The 25,684-nt window shown below is 48.7% G+C and overlaps 1 protein-coding gene across 7 annotated transcripts in view; it reads left to right on the plus strand.

Moving 5' to 3' along the window:
- LOC117238066 (protein turtle-like) overlaps nt 1-25,684 on the plus strand; it is a 166,078-nt gene that overhangs the window by 109,736 nt on the left and 30,658 nt on the right. For all 7 annotated transcript variants that reach the window (XM_033502633.1, XM_033502638.1, XM_033502639.1 and 4 more), the window contains 4 exons: nt 10,365-10,492; nt 11,642-11,809; nt 12,048-12,346; nt 17,657-17,790. In XM_033502633.1, coding sequence (XP_033358524.1) covers nt 11,661-11,809; nt 12,048-12,346; nt 17,657-17,790 — 582 coding nt within the window. In that variant the 5' untranslated portion in view covers nt 10,365-10,492; nt 11,642-11,660. The remainder of the gene's footprint in view (nt 1-10,364; nt 10,493-11,641; nt 11,810-12,047; nt 12,347-17,656; nt 17,791-25,684) is intronic.

Consider the following 25,684-nt stretch of genomic DNA (forward strand, 5'->3'; position numbering starts at 1 on the left):
CGGCGATTTCGTACAGGCTGGATCACGAGATGATCTCAGAAGTGGTAGACGCAGGCCGCCTAATTCGGTCTTAATGGACTTTTAAGCGGAATTTAAACGCGTCCGCATATCCATCGCAGCTGAGACACACCCTTGTCGTCGACTCTTCACCGCTTGTAGCTTCTTAGCCTCCGACGATTACGTTACCTTGTATCGCGCCTTTCTTTAACCCGATAACGGTGGAGCAGGCTTTCTCGATGGCATCGCCGCCATCATCAGCAGTTTCCTTTCTCTTTCTTTGCGACGCCTAGCCGTGTCTCCGTCTGGTTAGAACGACCAGCTTCCGTATTGTGCAAGCGGACTTGTTTGAAACTTCGTGTTCGGTTAAGTTTGCACCACGTGCTTTAGGCAGCTGGTAGACGCCGCTTAAGCACGACCATCCTTGTTTCCGTGGCTTACGCTTGTTACAGGGCTACGTGTATGCGGGCGTGTGCCTGTGTTTGAGTTTGTACGCGCAGCGTCGCGTCGTCGTGAGTTATCGCTAAAGGAGACTTTCGATACGTCAGCGGTCCCCAAATCCACGAGGTTGAGAGCGGATGTAGCGAACGCGCTCAACGTCTAGATATCATAATGTGGGAGAACTGTCTTATCATCCGTTATTTATTCGTTGACGTGATGTTAAAACTTGGTTAGGTAAATCGGATTCGAGTCAGTGCAATGCCCCGGCAAACGTCTGATAAAATACGCCCTACGGTGCTACCGGAATTTACGATGTTCGCGAGAACTTTTCTACTTGATAATCCGCATACCGCCGAGACGGGGCAATAATTCACGAGGAATCGTGGCGAACCTACGCGTCAGATATCTTCGTAGTGCTTACGTTGTTTCGCACTGGACCAGCGAAGAAACCATCAAGTTCCTCCGTACCTTGCACGAAATTTCAATTCGACCATTTCTATCGGAGTTAATAGAATCACGCGATGTTATTGTTAACCGTTTGAGTCTCAGGGGTCTTTGAAAAAATAGGGTCGAGAAATCCCGAACAGCGCGATAGCGCTTGTTCTAATCGATTGCAAAGAGAAACAAACGGCGCAATAGCGCCCGTCATATTTGTTATTTTATGAAATACGTTTATATTGTTATATATGCGTACTATTAATTTATAAATATTTCAAGTTTTGTTCAATAAAAATTATTGACAAAATAACAATGAAATACAAAATACCGTCAGTCGTCCGTAGCGTTCAGATGTACTGAGACTTTTCGACACAAAATCTAAACACCGCGATCACGCTGCTTGGGACTCAAACTTTGCAAACCTTTGACGTTTGATGTACGAAGTACGACCCACAGGGAATATCGCGAACGAGGAAAATTTCATAGATCCAGTAAATCAAAGTACTCTCGGATCACGAACCGAAAATGCGTTCGATTTGAAAGCCCGATGGTATGGCAGAGGGAATGATCGGCTGACCCAGTGGAAGTCGAACCGTGGCGATATTGGTTTCTCTCGGGGAAAAATACGGTGGACAGAGTAAATTCTCGTGACAGCAATTTCCCTTTCGGCGCTGTTGGTCCGGGAATGAGCTTATTGGCGCGCCGCCTCCGAGAAGCCGGTTCGGCGTCAGTGACTGCCGGTGGCAGCACGGTCGAAAGAGAGATGAGAAGAAAAGAGACAAGAGGGACGGTTAAGTGCACTTCCCTATGGTACATTTGATTCAATTGCAGCTGCGGGTAGCTGACCGAGTCGATAAAGATTCGACTTCGTGCGACGTCTTCTTCCTTCCAGGTATTTCCCCGGTCGAATGTCCCCGAACGAGCCGAATGTCTCGCTTTTTTCTTCGTGGCCCCACTGCCCTCCTTCACTGCTTAACGCGTCCAAAAGAAAAGAAGAAAGATCAGCCAGCTCCTCCACCTCTGAACCCCTGTTTCCTCTTTTCTTCGTCTCGCTCATTCGACGCTTTCGAATGATCCGTCCAAATTGCGACTCGCTTAACGCATCCCCGTTGCCGCGTTAACCTCGAAATCATTGGCCCGAGGTTCGCACCTCGGGAAAGATGGATCGACAAGAAGGAGGTCGGTGTAGATACGTGCCAGAGGGAAGAACGTTAATTAAGCGCGAAATTACGAGCAGCCCGTGTACAGTACTTTATTTGCCCCACGATTTAAGTGTATTGTTAGAGCGTGTTAATAGCGGAGGATAATTAACTCTTTTTGGATTACGTCACCGGCCCCGACAACTTCCATAAATGATCGCCAACGTGATTCGCATTGCGGCACCGTAATTTCGCATAGACCATCTAAACGATCGGCGAATTTCGATAATCGAGTTGGATATCGACAAAAGAAACGCGTTCCGGTTGCTCGTAGCATGCGGAAAACAAAGCGCATGTTGGACGCATCGATCGCCGACCTTACGACCTGGTGGCCAAGTCGTTTTGCCAGCGCACGAATGAATAACTGAACGAGCTTCCAGGAACGGTATGCGGCCAGTGAAAAGTTGATGAGACAACTTTGGATTTGTTCTACATTCTCGGCGGACGGCTGGCCGGGCTGCGACCGTTTTACGACGAAACCTATAGGTACCATCCGGCACACGGAAACTAGAAGTAAGAAACTCGGGGGTGCGGGTAATTGAAATTTTTCTTTCCCGGGTGAACGGCCGGCTGTTGCTCCGCCCCCGGGAGAAGGAATTAAAAGAGCGGGAGGAAATGCGCCGTGCTTCTTGTTTGTTTCTCCCGTTTCACCGTATGGAAAGCTTTACGATCTTTCATAACGGTAGAAGAGGCGGTCGAACTCCTTTCGTATGTCGAGTGAGTGCATATACCGAGAGCTTTAACGTTATTACATCGAGAATCGAAAATACAGGAAACTCGGAGCCAAAACCGCGAAGCTCGCAAGGATATCTCTGTGGAGAGGATTTTCTCTCTCGCTTAGCCGGCAAACATTCGACGCGTCGTTCCGATCGGCCGGGAACCGACGAATTGAACGAACCAGAGGAACTGCAGGCCGAGGAAGGAATCGCAGGGAATACCGGACAGGAAATCGCGGAAGGGCGGTATACGAGGCGCGCGCGAGCTTTCGTATCGGCGCTCGAAGAAGGTAGTCGAACCCTAAACGCGGTAGAATCCTTGGAATCCATCGTCACGCCGGCACCGCCGCAAAAGTTTCAGTTATTTCGGCGTGTTCGAGCTCGTGCCGGGTATCATTTCACGGATGCCTGGTGAGCGTACTCGCCAGTCGCATTTTGGTATTCCGCTGGCAGTTTTGCGGTCGACTAGGTGACGATGCTGTCGCAGCTGGTGCTGGCGACGCGTTTTGCGGGGCTCGCGGTTGTTGCGCAGTGCTACGAATCGCCGCTAGCACGCTAAATGCTTTGAGCTTTACGCCGCTATGGTGTACCGCAAATATCGTCGGAACCTTTCCATAAATGTATCGCGACCAGTCGCGAGCTGTGCTGAGAATAACGACTGTACGTCGCGCAAACACTTCGCTCCACTGTAATTAAACTCGTCGTTCCGCTCGGTGTTAGAAGAAAAAACGTTAGTACTCGCGTTCTCGCGATTTTATTCCTGTTCTCGTCGGGCTACGCTAAAATCGTCACTGCCCGCTTTTTTTTTTTGTTCACATAAATCGCCATTACGGAAACGTAGACGGTCTGCTGTGCTGCTTTCCATTATGTACCGCAACTTCGTTGTTGGAAAAGTAAATTTTCATTGCGAATTTGCACCACTACGAATTGTTGCTAGTCCGAATAATATTTTCCCGTTTATCATGTAATTGTGCGAACGGCGAGAATCGATCACGATCTTCTGCACGATCCACTGGGGTCGAAAGCATCCAAGAATTATTCGTCGGATCTTCCCTCTGGTTTTGCTAGTTGAAATTTCACGACGCGCACTGTCGCGGAGTCGTTTGGTGCGGCAAGAAATCACGCGAGCTCGAAACGAGTCGTTTTTCCGATAGGGTGCCGGTTTGGCCGGTGGTAGGTTTATTCGTCTGAAGTACCTCGTTTCGCGATGCTATCGGTTAGGAATCGTAGAGCCAACAAGCCCCAAGCGACGTGATCGCGTGTATCGTGCTAATTTCGTCACAAATCAGCGCACATAATTTCAAAGGACCGCTAAATCTGCCACTCTCCTTCTTTGATTCGACGAACGATCGACATAAGTAAAGAGAAATTGTCCTCTAGCGTGTCGGGACGTGAAATCTTATGCTTTAGGCCGCGTACGAGTGATAATCGGAGAATACGTATTTGACGTTATACATTTAACGTCATTACAGTGATTGCAATGCAACGATAACTTTGAGTTTATGAATCGAGGCGATTATTATAACGTCGTAGTTTTCCATAGTCTTTGCTCGTTTCGAAAGTAAACGATACGCGAAGATTCTGGACGGAACGAACGTGAAAGAATGTGGATGTATGTAGGTCAGCTCGCGGTGACAATAGCGCTTCGAGGAAGAGTTTATTCGTTTCGTCGTTGAACGAACGCCCTGACGGATTCCTCGGAAATTCCGCCGCAGACTACGAAGGCGAGGACTAAATAAACTCGTCCATCGACTACGATGGAATTAATACCGATTTCACTCGCCGCTACCGTCGATGTCTCTTTCGACTAAGAGAGTAGAATTTGCATAGAATTCACTGTTTTGTTGATTCGGTAAGTCAAACTGTCAACGTGGATTAATCCTCGAGTAGTTTCCGACAAATTACCGGTTCTCGCCGAATCGATCCTTTGTCCTGTAGAAACAAACGAGAACAAATTTATCAACATCCGTTCGGAGTACCTACATGAATTCCTAATTTCGTTCGACTTCTCGAGTTCTGTCGAGTCTCTTCAAAGACAGTTTGGACTTTGGTTTGCGTAAAGTGGATATATTTTTTCCTCTTTTCCAATCGAAACACCATTTTTCTCGTTCTCTTTCAACTACCACTCAAAGCATGGGCGAAACGGGAGGAAAATCGCTGAAACCTTTGATCGGCAATTGGTCCTTCGCGTCGCACGAAGGTGTCTCCGAGGGTCTAGCATGTTTAACATTGCAGCGCAGTCGATATTCCGAGATTTCCCCTGAGAAGGGCGCAACTTAAACACTCTCCACTTTAAAACCCATTTCTATCGTATCACATATTGTTCATGATCGAATCCTCTTTTACGCTCGTCTCTCGTGCCTCCTCCCTTTTTCTCTCTCTTTTCTCATTCTCCCTCGCGTGGTCTTCATCCCTTCGGCACTTCACCCCTTTTCTTCATTTCCCTCGACGAAGTCACATCCACGCTCCTCTATGCCTTTATCTTTGCTCGTCCGTACATCTCGGTTCTTATCCCGGATGTAATCACCGCCGAGTCGCCGGGTTAGGTTGGGTGCTCGCCGACACGGGGAATCCTGGTAAGAGTTGCATACTCGCTGCAAGCACTCGTTCCCCGCAACGTCCCTCGCAAACTTATAAGGGTGAAAATCTCGTGGCCGGTAACTTTGACGGGTTGTAACGGCGTCGAAGATACGACCTATGATTCTCCGGTAGGCTACACGGAAGTTGGCCTGTAAAACGAACCGTGGAACGAGGGATGGCAAGAGAGAACCAGCCTGAATGACGACGTCGAGGTAGTTCCGGCGAAAACGATTAATGAACGGCCGAGGTATCGCCAGGCGAACTTGTGAAACCGTGCAACCTCGTAGCTGTCCTGGTTTGTCCATTGACTGTTTTAATCGATTTCATTTCACAGATTCCGCTTTTTTTTCGAGACGGTTAAAAGACGTATTCGAGACGACGGAAGTCCATTTTATCGCTTCCGGATAATTCTGCCTGTAAAGAAGATCATCGTGGACTCTTAACTTTCCTTGAAATCTGACGGTTACGATATTCCGTCGAGGATTCAGCCGATAAAAGTCACGAGGAGCTAAAAATGTTCGCCGGAGAAGGGCTCGTTTTAATGCATTGTTACGAGAATTTCATCCGGTATGACCGACGATATAATTGGATCAATTGGACGAAACAGCAGATATAATTGACATTGCATAATTAAGCCCTTGGACATTATTTTCATTGTTCGATGCTCGTTTGGTACAGAGTGATTACGAATTCTAAGTTTCTTCTTTGTTGGCTCGTTCTAACCGAGTTCTACCCGATTTAGCGAAGAAAGCCATATGCAATATCGTGATATTCCTATCCGCGAAGTATTCCATACTTGTCCGCGATCATTTTCGATTAGTTCAACCCTTTTGACGAGCGCTCGCAACTTCTATTTCGTTTTGAAAGCTGGTGATTGAGGGAAAAAAAGATTGGCGGGCGGTCGCCAGGGAACAGAGCACGGGCAGAGGCTTCTCGACGAGAAAGAGCAAACATTGCGATTACGAAGCGTTCGCGAGGGCCATTCGACGATCCTTTTCACAGGCCTGTTTCAATTTTGTTGGTGAAACGTCATCGACTGACCTCGGGTTCGTTCCCTTTTAGCCTGGAATTCTATTGCCATCGGCCGCCACTGCAGTTTGGCGAGGGAACCTTGACGGTAATAATTAACGTGTTCATCATCGTGCCGCAAGGACACGCGAACGGATTTCGTGACGAATAGACGCGCGGTGCTCTTGTGTACGTCGCTGAAAGGGCTTCGGGGTCAGCGTTGACGCGAACATGCATTTGCGACGAGATCCGCGCTGACAATGCGCGCAGGAAGCTGCACGGGCAAGACCGGATGCCAAATGACACGGTTAAGTGACACGCGGACGTGATATTTTGAAAGTAACGCGACAGCGTCGAGGAACCGTGCAACCATCTTTCATCGTTGCTACGCCTTTCAAACAGCGTCGACTGCGAATGATCACTCTACTCTGCTCGAATCTACACGTTCGAAAGCTGCTAAATGCGTTTACTCGATCTTCTTATGAAAAATTATTTCGGCCGAAGTAAAATGGTTGGCACGAGATGAGTGCGCCTAGTCGAAAGTTACGATCGATAAAGTCTCCGCGAATATTTCAATTTTTGGAAGGTGAAGCTAAACAGCGATAGGGTTCGTTTGGTAGAGTACGCGATAGAATCGAGACGGGCAGATTAAGAAGGGGAAAGGGCGTGAGTCGTATCGCCGGGGAATTTCGACGCGGCGGAAATTTTATGTGGAAGCCAAGCGAACGCGAACGAGCGACCGTAATTGGATCGATATGACGGAGACAACTTTATACACCGGTGGCCCTGCAATTTCTATTTTGAATAGCAATCGCCACTAGTTACGTGATACGAGAATACAAAAAGCACAGCCGAATTTTCACAATTGATCGAATCAGCTGTAGCTGCCAGTTGCAATCGAATCGGGTAACCGCGTTTGTTGCCGCATTGTCAAATTACCCGTGAACGCTTACCGATTTGACCTTTTTTTTTTACTTCGATTCGATGTTTCGGTGCGTTGAAAATATTTGCATATTAGTTTCTCCCTTTGCCGCGTAACTGACGAAACGGTTTACCTCGCTCTCGAATCCTCGCGTTAATAATAACAAGAATGCGAACGGAATAGAAGATACATTCATCGTCCGTGATGCCTAATTCGAATTGTCTTGCTTCGGTTGCTCCGAAATTGCGGTGGACTCCTCCCTGTAGCAACTCGAGATTTGCATCGGGCTCGACGCTTGTACCGACACGCTAATTAATTTTCTCGTGTATCAGACGGCCAGTGGATAAAGTTTATCGCGGTACGAGCTCGGAGGGCCAGAGACTGTCGGATCACAGAGGTGAAATTGACCACGAACTTTCGGCAATTTCGGCGAAGCGGACAAGTAATAAACTTACTTTCCTCCGTAATTGATTGGAAAGCTCGTAAAGCGATCCCGCCGTCAAGGGAAACTCGAACGTCGGCAATTGTTCGCAATAAATAGCGCGCACTTGATTGCCGCCGTTGTCACTAATAAACGGAAAAAAGATCGTCGAGAAATTTGCTGGTGAAATAATCCTTCCATAGCCGCATGACGTCTTGTCTTTGGGATATGGTCGGTTGTCGGTTCCATCGGTAATTCATCGTAATTACCTCACCGAACGTAGTCAAAATCGAAAAATTACGTCGTGTTGCGTAGGAATCAGCAACAAGAGCCAATTAGACGACGAATAGGTAGATCGGGCGTAGTCGAGTGTCACGCAAAAATACTCGACGCGAAGGAAGTGAATCGTACGATTCGCGCATCGCGTAGATCGCTAGAAACTTAATTCGGAGAAAGGAAAGATTTTCTATCCATCGTGGCAAAGTCTTTGTTATACAAGGGAAGGTTAAAGACGTCCAGGCATGAAGGATATCGCGGAAATCCGTGTTTTCGCACGTTCGCGGGGAGACACGATCTCGAAGAAGCGCGCCAACGGGAGTCGTAAATTAACGTTACGATTTGCTAATCGACGCCGCGAATCGTTCGATCCCTTATTTCTTTCGGGATAATAAAGGTAGTTAAATGAAAGATAACGCTGCTGCTAACAGGTTATTATATATTTTCACAAACCAACAACTTCGGTGTAACACAAAATGAATATTTGCTATGAGATGACTACGAATGAGTGCGACCTGAGTCTCTAGACGGATTATCGCGTATACTGATGGATTTATCGACTCACTGTATTCGAATTGTTGACTGCTTGACGAGATGATTGATTGAGACTGACTGATCTTCGGGTGTAAACCCGGTCGAAGGATGTTGACTGTTCGAAGAATGTAAAATCAGTGATGTTCGGAGACGATGCTGTGGCGGAGGAAAGCTAAGGATGGGTGTGTCTAACGCACGGGACCATCTGATTTGTTGGTGACGATTTTGGCTAAGAGAGTGAGGGAAGTAATCTTCGTTGTTAATTGGTTAAACGAAGGGTCTTAACCGCCCTCGAGAGAAAGTGGTTAGTGGGAGGAAAGTTGCATCATACGTGAGAAAAACTAACTTTCCCTTGTCAAGCCGTAGTAGACAAAGGTCTTTAGAAATGCTTCGGAAACAGACGTTTGTTTGGTTTGAAGGACCTCGACTAGGAAATTCCTGAGATTTATGGAAGATACTTGAGACTATTGAAGGTACGCAGTGAGTATCCGAAGACATCTGGTTACCATCTTGCCCGCGGTGTGTGGCCTGGGCTAGGTAGAGTGTTACGCGACGTAACAATCCGGAAAAAATCGCGGCAAAAATAGCATGTTCGATAAATCCGGGAGATTTCATTTGGTCGTGGTTACCATTCTCCCCGTTCGGTTCATCCGGGTGCGTGCGTCGGCGATAGGTCGGGAATGGAAAGGAACAAGGGATTACAGGGGTAGCAGATATTGGTCAATCCCACCGGCTCAGCGCTAATAACCGTGGAACACGAAGACGAGTTATGACAGGTGGTGTCGTGGGTCGTTCGGTAGGAGGGAATTGCACGGACGACATGTACCATTGTTCGACTAACCCTCCTCCTTCTCTTCTTCTACTCTCTTCCCCCTGCCTCGTTTCACCCTACGCGTCCCTTTACTCCCCGTGCGTCTTCCATTAGCAGCGTGTAATCCTGGTCGAAGGTGCTGACGGTTTTCCAACCAGTCGGCTCTTTCGCGTAACATACTGAATTCACGTTATGGCGCGCTTCATTGCCGATCGCCACGGAAGCGTCGTGAACAGATCGTCGTACGTCAAATGTAGTTCACCTTGCGGCAGTAAAACGCAAGACTCAATGTGGAATAATATCGGCGTTAAAGGCCAATAATCGTAAACGGTGGCGAGCCGTACTCTCTTTTACGAACGCACGCGAATGACGCGCGTACAAAAGGCTGATCTCTCCGAATCCGAGAATCGGTTTTTATTGCGACCCGGTAGCTCCGGAATCTCGAGCAACAAGACCGTCTCGCGGTGAAATCACGGAACAGCCATACGAATACGGCGATATCCCGAGAATCCGATTATTAATCCGAGCACGTTCTAATTTCTCTTTCGAATCGTATCCGATCACTCTTAATCACGAGTAGATCGTGATTCCTAAGATCGTTCAGACCAAGAAATCGTAATTAAGCACCGAACGCGATTACTATCAAATGATCGACCTCTTGGGAAAATATTTGTCGTTTGTCGAAACACGATGCTGGTCGTTTGATCATGGCAGTCCACGCGGCTGCTCAAAGCGACATAATTATTATCCCTCTGTCCAAAGTTTCTGTTCAAAGCCCCGGATCGATTCTCTCCCAGGAAGCGAGCATAAATCGATCAGATCGGTCTTCACATGCAAGCACGTATTTCGCTAATCGATTCGATTTTGCTCGGAATTCCAACTAGCCTTCGGAAGAATATGTTCGTACACGATAGTAACGACGTATGCGTAAGCCGAGGGAACGAACATGAGCGACAGACACCCTTTTCGAATACGTGACGCGTGTACTTTAGCCGAGTGTTAACGAGCCGGTGGTTTACAGGTGATGATAGCGGCACGCTGTGGGGGCTAAGGTGGCTGTCGCGGCGGCTGAAGAAGTGGCGAGGTTGGTGAAAATTGGCGCCGGGAGCGGTCAATCCGGGCAGCGGTAGTGGTGGCGGAACGGCAGGGGTAAGTGCCTCGCTTCATCGATTCTTTTCAAATATCGGTCGAACAACGATCGGTCGTAACCGTGGAATAGTTGGATTACATTGCTTTTAGAATTAGTCCCGTTCGCGATAGGAAACAAATGATCGTGAAAATCGTGGTGCGAACGGCCGGATCGCATCGAAAACCTCGTCGAACGTCCGATATCTCTGGTTTGGTACGCGGCAACGAATTTGCTTTGACTCTGAGGCGCAGCACGCCTCGTTTCCTCGTGGAGGTTAAACAGCGCGGAGGCCGATCATCACGATCACGAGCAAACGCGAACGAACGAAAGAATCGACGTGAAGAAAGAAATCACGTCGCGGTTGAGTCGAGTAATCGAATCCTTATCGGCTGATTCGAGTTGGTTCTCGGCAGAATAATCGAGTTGCGCGATAGGAATCGTGGATCAAACGACTGGCGAATCGATTAAGGCATTATTTCACGGCATTATGCCGTTTTCGTGACTACATCGCTCGATAAATGAGGTAAAAAAAAAGCTGACCGAGACATGCGGTTATCGCGGTTCGTGTTACGCGTTCCGGAATTAAGTAGCTCGTTCGGTGCAAATTGAAAATATCGCGATTCGATAACAAGAGAAACGCCCTTTGCTATTTATTGGCCGCATTGATTACCAGATGTGGCAAACGTATAATTATATTCGAATACGCGATTAGATCGTCGGCATAATTTATCGTTGGATTTAATTGAAACGCAAACGCCGTGATATCGTTTTACTTCTTGCTATCATTAATTATCGGTGTTTGTGCGTACAGTCCGATTCGATCTCCTATCGCTACGATGTCTCCAGAGGATAAGGTTGCGGGAAATTTTAAGCACGCCGCATAGGCATTGTAGATACTCGGCTCGATAAAACAGCGCTTTCAGCGACCTATTAACTCGCGCATCGGTAAAATCACGCGTTTGTACGGAGCGTAGAGCACAGCAACAGAAGCAACGCCGAGATACTCGGAGAGGTCGTAACGCGAGTAGATTCTGGAAAAAGGCGCGTAAAGCTGAATAATTTCTCATTGCGCTCGATGCATTGGCCTATTTCCTTAATTATTTACGGTAGCTCTCCTGTCGAATCTCACGCTACCTAACCTTGCTTACACGTTTGTCTATAATTTACAGATACTATGGGAGCGGGGGTATGGGGGGCGGAGGAGGGCTACAAGCCACGGACCTCCGGCGAAGGCTCGAGTCCCGGTTTTCAGGAAGCGCTTGTCCCCAAAGACCTCGTTCCTTAAGACACGATGGCTCCCAAGCATCCGAGGGGAGCACCCGTGACCAGGAAGAAAGGTAAAGCCTGCCAATTTTCATTGCCAGCCTAATTTTCTATTTATTTTTCTGCGATACTTCTAACGCGCAAAAGCGATAACCAGGCAGGGCGAAGTATCAGATCATTCGTAAAGGAACATTCGACCGGAAGAATTTCTAATTCCGTTCTGGAGCGGTCGAGTTCGCTCGAATCGATCTCGAGAACATATAGCGAGCAGCGAAATCGTTCTAACGCGGGATAAATTCGTTTTTCCGGTAGAGTTGACTTGCAAGCGGCTCTCGCTTCCGGTCAACCCACGTGTACGGGTTCCCGGCCGTGCAGACGACAGGCGAACGAGGGGAATGAACAAGAGAAAGGTTCGAGGTGCTCGAACGGCGGATCGGGCGTAATCGGAAAGCTACGGCTCTCCGTCGCAAGACCTATCAACACAGCCGAAAAGGAGGAAGGAGTCAATGGGAAAAGGCATCGGTTTCGATGGTGTCGCAGGGATATCCGATGGATCGCGGATGTGGCAACGAGGACCCTGCTCCTCGGTATCGTGCTTTTCGTCACGCCAGGTACGTTTCGTGAAGATTTCATTTCTTTCCTCTCTTACTTTTTTTTTTTTTTTTTTGTGAAGAGAAAATCGCGATTGTCGGATAAATCGTCGCGCGAGGGGATCGGAGACGGCACAATCGTTCGTGGTTGTCGCTCGAACTGTCGAGGACGCGTTTGTTTCATTACCGTTTACCGGTTTCTCGAGTTGTACATTAATTAGCGAAGCTCGGTAATCAGAACAAGCCTACAGGGTCACGGTAATAGCTTTCCATCGACTCTCAAGTACGATCGACCGATCGATCTTGAATTCAGCGTGGCGTGGTTGGATGCGCATGGGCCAGACCCGTAATGACGTCGATTGAGATCGAGCAGAGAGTTTCCGTCGAGATACCTCTCGTAATTGGTAATACATATCTGCGCCATAGCGTACAATTACGCGTGCATTCGGTTGTTCGCTCATGCGTTTCGCTATCGAGTCTAGAGATTCTGTCGAACGCCGAACCGATTGATTTCTCGGATTGTTCGTAGACACGAACGTTATATTCGGCTGTTTTTGCCGAAGAGCCGATCTTTTTCTCTCTTTTTATTCTTTCTACTGGTGCAATTGTCTTCGACGTTTCTCCGAACTGTCATGTCGTCGTTCTATATTTTCCCGTCAAACCCAGGGTTGTTTGTCACCGCGAGCGACGTACATCGCGACCATTGCAATTTCAAAGAAGCTGTCTTCGCGGATGAAATAAATGTTCTCGAACGTCACGAGGAGAGAGGAATCGTTTTTCCTTGCTGATGGAATAATCATTCGCGACGACTAAATATTTTACGAAAAATCCTTTTGTTAACGCGAACGAACGGTTCGTAGATCGATCGGACAAATGTGACAAAAATTCGCGACGATGTTGCTAAACGATTGGAAAGAGCATTCCACGAAACGTGCGGAACGAGAGAAAACGATTGAGCGAAAGCCTATTTTTCGCGTAACCGCGTTTATTTACGACTGTTACGTGGAAGCATGAAAAGCCGCGGCGTATTTAACTGATTTACCACAACGGGATGAATAAAGTGACGTCAATGCCTGCTCGTTCCAAAGGATGTTTTCCCTTTTTTTAATTTGCTTTCCACGCCCGTTAGTTTCATCGGCGAAAACAATTTCATTAAAACTCCGTCTCTCCTTCTGGAAAGCTTGTTCAACGCGAGCACGATGTATCCTGCTAATGACGCGTATACGGAACTGAAAAACATCGTGAATCGATGCGATTAAAGCTCTCTTTATTACTGCCTCTTCTCGATGAATCGAAAAAGCGTTTTTTCTCCGGAGGGGACCGATATCTCTACGTCGCTACAGAACCGAGGTTTAGCAAGATTCTCGTTCGTACGAGAAGGAAAACTATCGCGAATATTGGCAGCGAATGAGCAAGATGAAAAGAAAGAACGGCATCAGGGAGAGACGGGGAAAAGGGAATCGTGAGGAAAATTAGCGGAAAAGTTGTTTAATACAGAAAGTTGGGTAAGTCGTGGAGGACGAACAAAGACGGCCATTGTGATCGCCACTTGCACGGCTTCGGGGACGGCCATCGTTTTCGTTTCGCCTAGCAACTTTCCGAGTTAATGTCCGTCATTTATTTATTCCCCAATTATTTTCCGCCGGACATTTCGACCTTCGTCTTGCAACTTAGCCGCTCGCAAAGTGCCCCTTCAACTTCTCCGCCGCTCCCAGCCAGTTTTTAAATTGATTCCGCCGGACGAATGGGCTCACTGGGGCATGTAATTTGCTTGAAAAGGCCATCCTCGCCGTTTAAGAAGACTCCCTACGTACGCAAACGAGCTTAGTTCCGCCGATAGGTTCCCGCGATCAAAGGGAGTTCGTGGTGCCAGTCACCGCCCTTGCCTAGCATCTTCCGATTATTTCTTCCGGATCATCGTCGTTGATTTCGAACAAAGTGGAGTAAGTATCATCCGCGGGCGCATTCGGGTACGATTAAGTTGCTCTCCAAGATTACTGAAACTGATGGAGTTCGAGGAACGGCACATAGTAGCCATAAATTACGCGTACTTGAGGCATCCGCGCATGTTGACGGCCAACGATTACGGTTTCTTCCTCGTAGCTGTCTTCAAAGCAGCCCAGATGGCAAGCGATGAAACGAGTTGTAAATGACGTTGTCCCTTCTTCGAGGGTACGTTGCCCTTTGCTAAAGCCCGTTCCACACGGCAAACGACACGTAGCGAAGCTACGCGAACTGGTCGATCGGTCGAGTCGAGTGAAAAAACTTGTCTGGTGTTTGCGACATAGCACCGAGTCGAACGCATTTTCGTAGCGCTCTTCGGCCACTCCGCTCCGCTCGACGATCTCGCGTCGACTTGCCGGCCGATAAACCACACGGAGCTCGAACCCGAGGTCGTTCACTCAGTTACTGAGTATATATTTAACCAAGGGGCATCCAATTACGCTAAATAATTAAATCCTATACTCGAAGCGAAAGTTGGCAGAGACGGGAGAATGCTCGTTAGCCCTTGGTTAATTGTTTCGTTCGTGCCATCCCGGCCGCGAAGGCTGTCGCGTTCTCGTGTGTGAATGGAGCTTAAGCTTAACCATTTGCACCTTGCACACGATACGCCGATCGAGTGCTTCCTTAATTTCACGGTTCGTCGCTAACTGAAAATTTGAAGACGAAGATGAGAAGCTCCTTACAAGCTTCCTCGCATCTTCGATTTCTCCTTGGAGTTGCCGTAGAGCGATAAAACCAGTACCGTATCTCGTTACGCGTGCCTTTGCGTATTCAATCGTGTGTCATTCAAGAGCATGGAAGGAGTGGTTCCGTGGTATTCGATGGACCTAAAGCTGGCAAACCGTAAAACGCTGTCGAAAGTAGGAGAAAAAAAGGATCATGAAAATAGGCGATGCCATTTGGCCGAGGTTGCCACGAACATTTTCGCTTCAGACTTCTCTCTTTCTCGCGGTTCATCAACGATCGACGTTTTCGCTCGTAGAACGACCGAGCGTGTGGGGTCCTTTGTAGGGCAAGCAGTAGAACAGTACAAGCGGACGGACAAACAGACAGCGCGTGAGAGAAAGAACACGAAGACGAAGGGACTTTGTCAAAGAAACGATGTTCTCCCGTGTCCTATACGTACCTACGCGTATGTATACCGCTGTAACGCGTCTGTGATGTATCCACGAACAACGCCAACGTGCCAATAATCTGGACAATAGACAGAACGAGGATGGAAAGAAAGCTCGAGTGGCGATCAAAGTCGCGCACTCGACGGCGTCGAAGACGAGGGCGCTCCATCCACCGCTTTGGAAACTAATCTTCGACTCTGTTCTCTTTTTGCGCTTTGTTTGCTCCGTTTATCCGCCGTTTTTCCTCGCGTTCCCTTTTCCAACTTTTACTTCCTATCGTTGGTCAAACATTCTATAAGGATAAAGAGAGAATACTGTAGGTGGACAGATCTTTAACCGTTTACGGAAAAAGATGGAGTAATACGCGGTTTACCATGGCTGGGAAATCGGGAAGGATCAGACCGGTCCTGCTCGGCGAGTCCTTTCTTCCTCGTAGTAATTTCTCATCCCCCGACACGAAGACGCACGCGTCCAAGAGAGGTTCCACAGGCTCGTAAGCCATTGTTCCGCGAACGAAGACAATTTTCACATCGCTTTCACACTGCTGCGGCCTCTCTTCGGAAATTCTCATTTAGTTTTTTGGGCGGACTCCCGCTTCGAACGCCCTCGGCGCTGTTATCTACGCCACGTACGCGGTTCTTCGGATTTTTCCGCTTTTTCCCCGGATGAACGGTGGCTTGCCGGTGAAAAAAGGATCGAGCAAAAAGCGGCTACACCCTAGTCTAACACGGTCTTCGTTTTACCTTCTTTGTCTTTCTCCATCCTATTTCCCCGCATAAAGATTTAGATTTTATTCCGTTTCGATCGATACAGCTTCGTTTCCGTTTCGTCGTGAGCCGCGGAAAGGCGTTAGCATCGCGTCTCCACCGCGGGACAAGTCAAACTGTTTTTGCAAAAAAGGTGTACTACGTATGTGTACGGTGGAAAATTGAACGATTGCCGACAATAAAAACAGTTGCTTCGGAGAGCGGGCCACTCCCAGCTGGAACTTGGTAATCACAGTAATGGGACACAAATGTTTGTTGGGCGTTCCTCGGTTCGTATTATTATGCGCAATGAGTACGGCACTTGATATAAGAGGATTGTCCCGAGCCAGATACGAGGTGAACGTTTCGCTTGTTTCGTACGATATCAATAACTTTGACAAGCCGTTATTAGCTATGCTAATGGCATCGCCGTTTCTGCTTATCGCGGTCAGCACTCTTTCGAGCTTCGAGTAAACTCCAAGCTCGATTTTTTTTTACGGTCCGAGAGACGTACGCCAAGTCGCTTATATTTCTCAGAGCGCTAGGAATTTGTGTATTTCGAAGGAAAAACGAGAGAGAACGGGAGGGTTATAGGTTCCAGGAAGAAAGAGGGAGAAGGGTGCTGGTAGCATCTGTCTTTGTTCTTCCCGATTGGAATATCAGCAGATTTCAGTAAAAATGTATCAACGTTTGGCTGATGTAGGATTCTTAGACGCTTCGTTAACGAGGTACGAGAGGAATAATTACAGTGATTCGTACGTGGATCGCACAGCACTACTACACGAAACCTCTCGAGCGTTCGTTTACTTAGTAACCGCGGAAAAAATATTGCAGAGAGCCTTGTGACGCATATCTGCAGATGCGACATACGGATCGCATTCGTACGCGGTATGATTCAAACAGAATTCGTAGTAAAGTCGGATCCGTTGTTCAAATGGAACTGTGTCACTGTCGTGACTGTTCGATACCAATTTTTCGTAACCATCTCTGAACTCTTTCACGCAAATTTCCGAAGAGTCCTTAAAGTTAGCTGACTCTCGCGTGACGTCGTCGTTGCGAGAATCCATTTCTGCCGAGCGGAAACCGCGACGCGTTTGCTCGTTCGTTCAATTGTTTCTTTGGAACGTATGGTTACGCTTTTGCTCGCATAATAGCAAGGAGACTTAAAAGGAAGGAAGGGTCGCGAAAATACGAACGCGGAAGTTGCCTCGGTAAATCACGAAGTTGGTCGACTGCGCGACCTGTAACTCGGCGGAAAAGTTAAGGGGGCGAGAAAGTCAGCCGGCAGACTTGCGAAACATCTATCGGTCGTCGTAGAGACGCGACGGAGTTGGCAAGTTTTCGCAGAAATACCACGGCGGAATGTGACGAGTACGCGACGGCGCTCGGACGAGTTTCTTTGTGGAGAAAGTTGGCGGCGATTCGAGGGAGCGGCGAGTAAAGATGTTTGAAATGTTGTGTTTCAGGTCTCTGCCACCAGGACGCGGTGCACATTACGGCAATCCTGGGGGAGAGCGTTGTCTTCAACTGTCACGTAGAGTTCCCCGGTGAGCACCCAGTGCCCTACGTTCTCCAATGGGAGAAGAAGGTAGGCGATACGGTACGATATCGGACGACAACCTCTGCTCTCTATATCCGTGAGTTAAAGTACGTGGGCCCCGCTCGACACCTTACCAGCAACCTGCGTTCTGGTATCGGCGATCGTATCACTGCGCCGTCTTTCGACAAACTTTCTGATCGCGTACCGGGCTGAAAATTCGATAAAATCGTCGCGACTCGATTGGATCACCGAATCACGGATTTCTTCTTAATTCGCTGGTCGAACGTTGTGTAATTAGGAATTGGAGCATGATACACGGATGCACGGATGAATAGCGCTCTCGAGCAAGCTACGCGACCGAATCTTTTTTTATCGCTTTCTTTGCAAGCGACAGATGCGGTCACCGGCCGTTCCGTATATCGTTGTATATCTCTTCATGATCACCTCTCCGCGAACCGTTTCAATTTTTTCGACACCTGAACTCGGTACCAAGCAACATACTTTCCGATTCTTTTTCGCGTTGGAAACCGATTCGCGGATTTTTCGCGTTTGTTTTTGTGCCCACAAATCCAAATGGACGAGTGCGACACGTTGGTATCGGTGTGCAGCGGAAATAAACACGGTCGTATCGTATCGTAGACGCGGCACGAGCCAATACCGTTCGCTACGATACCGTTTTGTGTACCATTTGGAAAGCGCAGCTTTCCCTCGGACGCGATAAGCAACGAAGGTATCCAGGTGCGCGCGACCCGCATCGTTCGATTCTGAAATCCGCGCGAGCAATTTATGGAGGTCGGTAGAGGATCGAAACGACCATGCTAGGCGATATTCGATCGTTAAAGCGACCCGTTACTTTGGGGGTTTTATGCGTTCGCGTGGGCGGCATCGCAGCAGTTTATTGCGGAAAGCTCGGTGAAAAATGCAGCGATACCAGAGACAGGATCGGTAACAGGAAGCGGGGCCCCGTGAGCACACATTACGTTTCTTAAAGCATATTGCGATGATTGTCGACGATACTTTGAATTGTTTATTCGATGATTTGTTGGCTTACGTGCTTACGTTTTTTCGTTTTGGTTGGAATCGGCGGCGAACGGGACACGCCTCTCGTTCCCAGCTGGAGCGGAATACGCCATTGGCTTTCCGTTCGTGTAGTTTAAACTAACGTTACGTATTATCGATATATCGTTATTGTATATTTTGTTGCCACGATACTGTATTACTTGGTATATACGTATGTATCTGATCCGGACTGGAGAGGGCAGAGCACGTTTTCTACGTCGATCAACAACACAGTCATCCGATCACACGTTCTCTCAGGCAACGACCCAGTAGCCGACTATAGTTGGAATCATTCGCGCAAATCTCTACAACCGTCTCTCTTTCATTCACACGCATCTCACGCGAATCATCGTAACGCGACCATGACGTTCGCTTGGCGTCGCGGCATCGCGTCGCGTAGCGGTCCTGAAAAGAACGCGCGACACTTTGCGTCTCCTTTGTTTGCATGTCACCACCGTCGAACAGCGAGTTGGTTTCATCCGCAGCATCGTGGTCGGTTAATTATCGCGGATTCTAAATTGACGGTTTTCCCTCCCGATCTGCCGCCGTCGATCGATATAGTTGGCGCTAGTTTCCAATGTGAACACCGACTCGTCGACCAGACGAGCGGCGACCAATTAATTTTTTATTAAGTCGCGCGTCATCACAACGATCGACGTAGCGTCGCCCGTTTTCGCGGCCGAGCCGCCGCGGCGCCGCGCCACGCCGTTGCGCGACTCCCCTTTTATCATGGAGAGTTCGTTGCACCGTTTTGAGAGGGAAAGAGAAAGTCTCGTTCCTCGTCTCGCGTTCGCCCTATCCCCGATATCTTGTGATCCTACCACCTGTCCAACGGCTCGATCATAAGCCATCTATGAATCTTTTGCCTTCCTCTTTGGACTGCTACGATAATCTGTCCAATCTGTGAGTCACGTTTCTGACTGTCTATCAAAGTCTAGCTCGAAACAGCGTTTCCGCATTACGGTCCCCTCGATTGACGAGCTTGAAACTTGCATCGTATTCATTGCTCGTTTCCTTCCGTTTGGTTCGCTCGACGTCCTTCGAATCACGCGTTTGGAAACTGTGCGACAGCGATCTCTGGTATGTAACATTGAAATGACGTTGAATGTTTTACGAGGACGTCGAATCTTTTACGAGCCCCGTCGAGCTTGTCAATCGGCAGACAATAATACGGGGTAATGCGCTTTCACTTCCTGTCGGAGGCGGGAAATCAGAAAATCACGTCTCTGTCTCTCTAACATCTGGTGCTTTTGCATGAACGGGGAACGCGCTCGATCGGCTCGCAGGGATTCGCTGGCGCTCGTTGGACACGTCGATTTTTTCTAATCGGTGTGAAAAGCGAGGGAAAAGTGAAGGGAGAGTCTCCGTTCCCTCGGGAAAGCCGGCGATTTCTGTCGGGCAGGCCGAGGCCCGTACGCGAGCATGACCTCGTATTTAACATGCCACAAGACGAATGGCCTTGTATCGTCGGTGTAGCATTAAAAGATTGTAGCTGTGCCTGCGATGCATTATCTCGTCTTTACGAACCAGTCGCACCCTGCATGCCGTAGTTTCCGCGGGACTAATCCCAGAGTCACGTGCGGACGTATGTCGCGTTGCCTCCCTTTGTGTCGTTGCTCTTTAATCCTCTCCCACGGCCATGAAATACGGGAAACAAACGAACCTGGATAATTTCTCGACTTAAAAACCCAACAGACTTTGTTCCCCTGTGATCGCGTTCGCTCGCGTCAACGTTTAGACGAAACAAAAGCTGGGTCTTGGATTACCCGGAGACGCGGTAATCGACTGGTGGAAAGTTTTTGTCGGTAAACAAAACGCGAAGCGAGTGAGTCGCGCGTTCACCGCCGAGTGACACCGGATTTCGGGACGATTACCGGCTCCACTGGTCGACTGAAACGCATTAATCGTGAATTCAATATTGACTCGACAAACCTGCGTGTCCATCGTCGTGCAATTAATTAATCGAACGATCGATTCCGCGTGACAATACGATGATTGCCGCAATGACAATCGCATCCGTTTCCGCGCGTCGCGCCCCACTGTATCGTGCTATGTCGCGCTATTTCGCGCCGCGGCGGCCTTTTCTTCCGACAATCGACTATCGGCAACTAAGCGCATACGGACTTGCCATGTGGTCGCAGTTCCGCTCTGGGATTGAATCGATATAAGTTGATCCTAGTCACAATGACGTCGTTCTCTGCTTATCATCGAACTGCCTGTTTTCCTCCGTGACCCTCCTAATAAACTACCCTTTACTCGATAGAGACGTTTGCCGGCGACAATCCGCCCTTCGTTCATCGATTTAACGAGCAGGATGATATAAATACGTCATATTCGATTTGAACGAAAGATAGACGACGGACGAAGAGTCCCGAGAAGTTGGCCGATTCGCAGTCAAGTCGCTGACTTAATTACGAGGCAGGTGTAGGTCAGAATAAACGAGAATCAAGGTGGTAGAGTCGAGTCTTGGCGAGGACTTTTTTGCCGCAAAACGGATTTGAAAGCGAGCTGGAGATGTCGAGCGTCGGAACGATGCACCATGGCTATTTCCATTTCCATTTCCAGGCGATTCTACTACCCCAGTGGGAAGAGGTGGAAGAGGAGCAGCCCGTTTTCTTTTTTATGCGTGCATAAATCACGCGGAGGGTGACGGGGTGGCGGGGACTTTACCGTATCCGCTTCTGCCTTGCCCCTCGATTCACCTAGTGCCACTGCGACTGACAACTAATTTCTCTTCCCGTCCGACTTTTTTCCCGCCCGTGCGGCGGCCTCAGCGATCGCTTTTCACGCGCTTCCTCTACACTTTCCGCCCCACTCATACGTCTAGCCTCGTCTCTTGTCATTCGATGCGTGCGCTTTTCCAATCGCCGCGGAAAACGAACGACACGCGCACGGAAGCGCATTGAACTTTGTCAGAGCCAGAACGTTGGATCCTATCGTTGACAGGGATGCTTATTTCCAAACAAAAAGGAGATACACCGAGATAATTGGAGAGTCGATCGTTTGGACCGGCATCCGCGAATCGTATCCACGGAAAAATGATTTTGAGCTTCGAAACTCGGATGCAGCCCTGATGCGGCTCGTTTCAGTATTCCGGTTTATTCTTTCTTTGTTTGCAACCACGAACCATGCATGTACCAGCAGAGACGGAACATGGAAGCGCGTTTTATTTGCACTTTGTCGGCTTTGCCGGGTTCTACGTAAGCGGATAGAAGAGGAAACCCGCATCAGGCTTTTATACGAGAGCGCCGTGTTCCTCTACGTGCATTTCCCTTTTTCCCCCTGTTTCTAAGCGTCTGGTGAGGCAAGATGGTGTGGGCGAGCGTAAGTCCAGACACGGGAACAATTATCGAATATCCTGGATCGATGCCAAATAACGAGAAGCCGTGGCAATGTGCCGTTCAATTGCATCGCGTTTATCTAAACGATATTCTCATTCCGTCTAATAGAATACAACGAGCAGGCAGACACTCGGCCTCCCATCGAGACTGTTTCTAGATAGTCTTCCAAGACCTCTCGGACGCGTCAAGTCGAAGTTCTGGCTTTCATTTCGAGCGCTCTTGTAAAACGTCAATCGAACGAAATACTCGAGTGCCGTGAAATAGTCTTTACGCTCGCTTCGGATGCCCTTCAAGCTACGAAATCGCGTTAACATGTTGTATTATAACATATCATCGACCGCACGACGGCGGGATGTAGAATCGCGGTACACCAACGATGGAAAAAACGTGAGACTCGAGGAGGAACTGTCGGAAAAGTAGAAGGGAGACTTTTGGCGCGCGTCACGGCAGTTGCTAAAAAATAAACGCTTGCGAAGAAACGTGTTAATGCTAAAGGGACGGGTGCAGCGGAGCGATGGTAACCAGGCGAGCTTTCTCTTGCTGTTTGCGGCACTTCTCTATTCCCAACAGAGATCTAGAGACGAGACGGAGAGCGAATCGGAGGGTGACCAGAGACGTGCAGGCCAGTTGACGGACGGTAGAGAGGAGGGTGGACGTTTCAGCCGCGACTCGAAGCGACGTGGGGTGTAGCGTAATCTAATGAAACAAATGGAGGCAGGAGTGAACTACGCGAATGGGCAAAGAAAGGAAGGAGAGGAAAAAGAAGGGAAGGAGGTCTGAAAAGAAAAACGGGAAACCAGGGTAACGCGGGTAAGGGGAACGTATACGTGTATGCGTCCCGGCAAGAAAAAGAGGAATAGAGTCTCCTTGCAATTCAATTTCTCCGACATTTCCACTCGGGAAGACATTCACTCCCACAGGAAACCTGACTCCTGGCCCTTGCTTCTCCGACAGTCTCTCGAGGAACACCCACTCCGAAGTTTGCGAAACTTGCCCACAACCTGGCAGGTTTCCCAACCAAGGTCCGACCGAATATTTTTCTCCTCCCGCTCGACAACGTTCCTGGTCCTGCCTGTTCGCGACGAAATAAAAACTCGGGACCTCCGACTTCGTCACATCCCCCCCCCCCCTTCTCCCTTCCACTATACCGCCAGGTTAATTATCTGCCCGGCAGCGTAAACAAGAAGAAAATTCAAATCCCACTGCTGGCTCCGACTATTTCTAGGCGAGTAGGACTCGTTGTTTCGAGCGCGAGTTAGTAATTAGGTTTTCTTGGAAGATGCCCGTCGTGAGTGGCGGCAGAAGAAGCCAGTTTTATTTCGCGAGGCCACGCGATATTCTGCGAGACCCACCGTTGCATTTAAAAACCATATTACCAGAGAACGGAAAAGGAAACAAGAGAAAGCCGCGGTGTATTGGCCTCGCGATTACAATTTGTACGGTGAAGAAGCAATTTTACGCTCCGAATATACCGCAGCGCTATGCGGCCGTCACGAGTCTCGGATAATTTGCAATTAACGAAGAAAATTTCGGGCAAGGAAACGCGTTTCGGAACGCCTTTTCAAACCGCAACTTCCGATCTGGGAAAAGAAGGGTGTGCTCGTTAGTATGCAAATTAGCTCTGGTATGAACGGTCCGCTTACACGAAATGTAAATTTGGTCGAAGCCCGAACGAGTCTTTTGGCTGATATAAGGTGAAAATCTTGTTATGGGAGTTTAAGGTGGAATTAATTTTCATTCGATGAAAGAACGATGAGTCCGCGATAAGACGATACCGTAAAGGCTTTGTCGGAAAGTTGTCGAAAGTAATCTAACGCCTGGGAGAGTGGCTCGCGTATAGTTCGTCACTGTGCGATTTAAATTTTCTTCGTAATCCGACGAATTCGCGAGGAAATGTTCGTCGCTCGCAGCGCTATCGACACGGTGTAGCAAATCTCGACGAGTTCGTAATTTTGCCGTTTAACGACCAACGACGAAAGCGTGTAACTCGCGATAGCCGCCGCCGTTCGAGTAAAAATCGATCAGCATGGGTGAAAGATAAATTTTTGCCGCGTGTCCTCTACGGAGCTTCTGGGAAGTTTGCAGTGGTCGATGCGGCGGTTTGAGAAACGCTGCTCCCGCGTTATCGATTGAACGTTAGCCGGTTAACCCGTAGTTGGTTTAAAAATAGGACAGCGTAGACCACCTCCGCGTGGCCAGCTTTACATTACATAAACCACCCCCGCGTGGCCAGCTTTACATTACATAAACCAACCCAGGGCCGGTTCTTGCGTTGAGCGGGGGTTGCGCTTGACGCCCGACACTGCTATCCCGAGTCATTCCTCATCTCTTTCCTATCTTCCACGCGTGTAGGATTGCAGGACGATGTGGTCCTCTTCTCCATTCGTGCAACTACCTTTCTACCCGGATATCCGTGCAACTCGATATCATCGTGCCGTATGCCGCGTTCCCTTATTTCCGGCCAACAGCGTTCGATCGTTATCGTTTTCATGCGACCGATCCTCGAACGACTTCCGTATTCTTGGGATCATTTTCTTCCTGCCGGAGAAGCCCCCTCATGTATACGAGAACGAAACGAAACGGCGTCGTATAGGGTGCTCACCTGACCCGAAATCGTTGTCCCAAGCAGTGCAGTGGTGTGTTACCGTACGAGGTTAGGAGGTCTGTATGCATAATGCAGAGCGCACGGAGGCCAGGTTGAACTACTTAACTGTGTCAGGGTTACCCCCCTCTTGGACGCTTGATTCCACGTGCAAATTCCAGGCTGCGCCATCCTTCTACCTGTCGTATATTTCTGTCTTCCTCATTCGTCACAGGTTCGGGGCTCAGCGCCTCGTTATTTTCGCTAATTGGTGGCTTCGTCTTCCTTTTTCTGGCATTGTTGTTATTAATGCCACCGTCGACATGAACCGCCTAACGAGATAATTAGCGAAACCTAGTCCAGAAGTGACTTTGACGTAACCTGTTCGATGTATATGGCGATCGGGGGTAAACTTTTCTCCTTCGTCATGGAACAGCAAGATACCGACACGCCTGAAAAGTCGATTTTCAACAGCTATGGCGGAACGAATATGCGACAAACAAAGCAACATACTCGAAGAAATCAGTACCTACTCGTGGTATATTCCTCTTAATTTATTTTCTAGAAACGCAGCCGACCCAAGAGCCACTTGCTCGTAAACGAAGCTCGCTCGCGGTACGGCTTTCGACGTCGAATTAAACAATCCAGGACGGCGTACGCGACATCCAACGAAACCTTATTATCGCTCTAAAAAGGCAGCGGGAACGGAATCGCGCGAGGTCGCATTTCTGGATACACAGCCGGAATGCGAGAGCGCTCTCGACGGGTGCTCGCGTTCATAGCAGTATTCTCGCTTAACATAAATGCCAGAAAGGAATCCGTCGGCTGAACGCAAATACTCGCCAAACGCGTTCACACTGTTCATTCTGTCAAGATAATTTTCTCGCTTCCGAGGCGGACACAGAAATGCCGTGGGTCGTGTTTCGACTCAAATATGTAATGAATAGTTTATCCTTCTAAACTGCGACTTCTT

This window comes from Bombus vosnesenskii, unplaced genomic scaffold (genome assembly GCF_011952255.1).
Source record: "Bombus vosnesenskii isolate JDL3184/JDL3185 unplaced genomic scaffold, Bvos_JDL3184-5_v1.1 scf7180000013431, whole genome shotgun sequence".
In the NCBI taxonomy this organism is placed as follows: Eukaryota; Metazoa; Arthropoda; class Insecta; order Hymenoptera; family Apidae; genus Bombus; species Bombus vosnesenskii.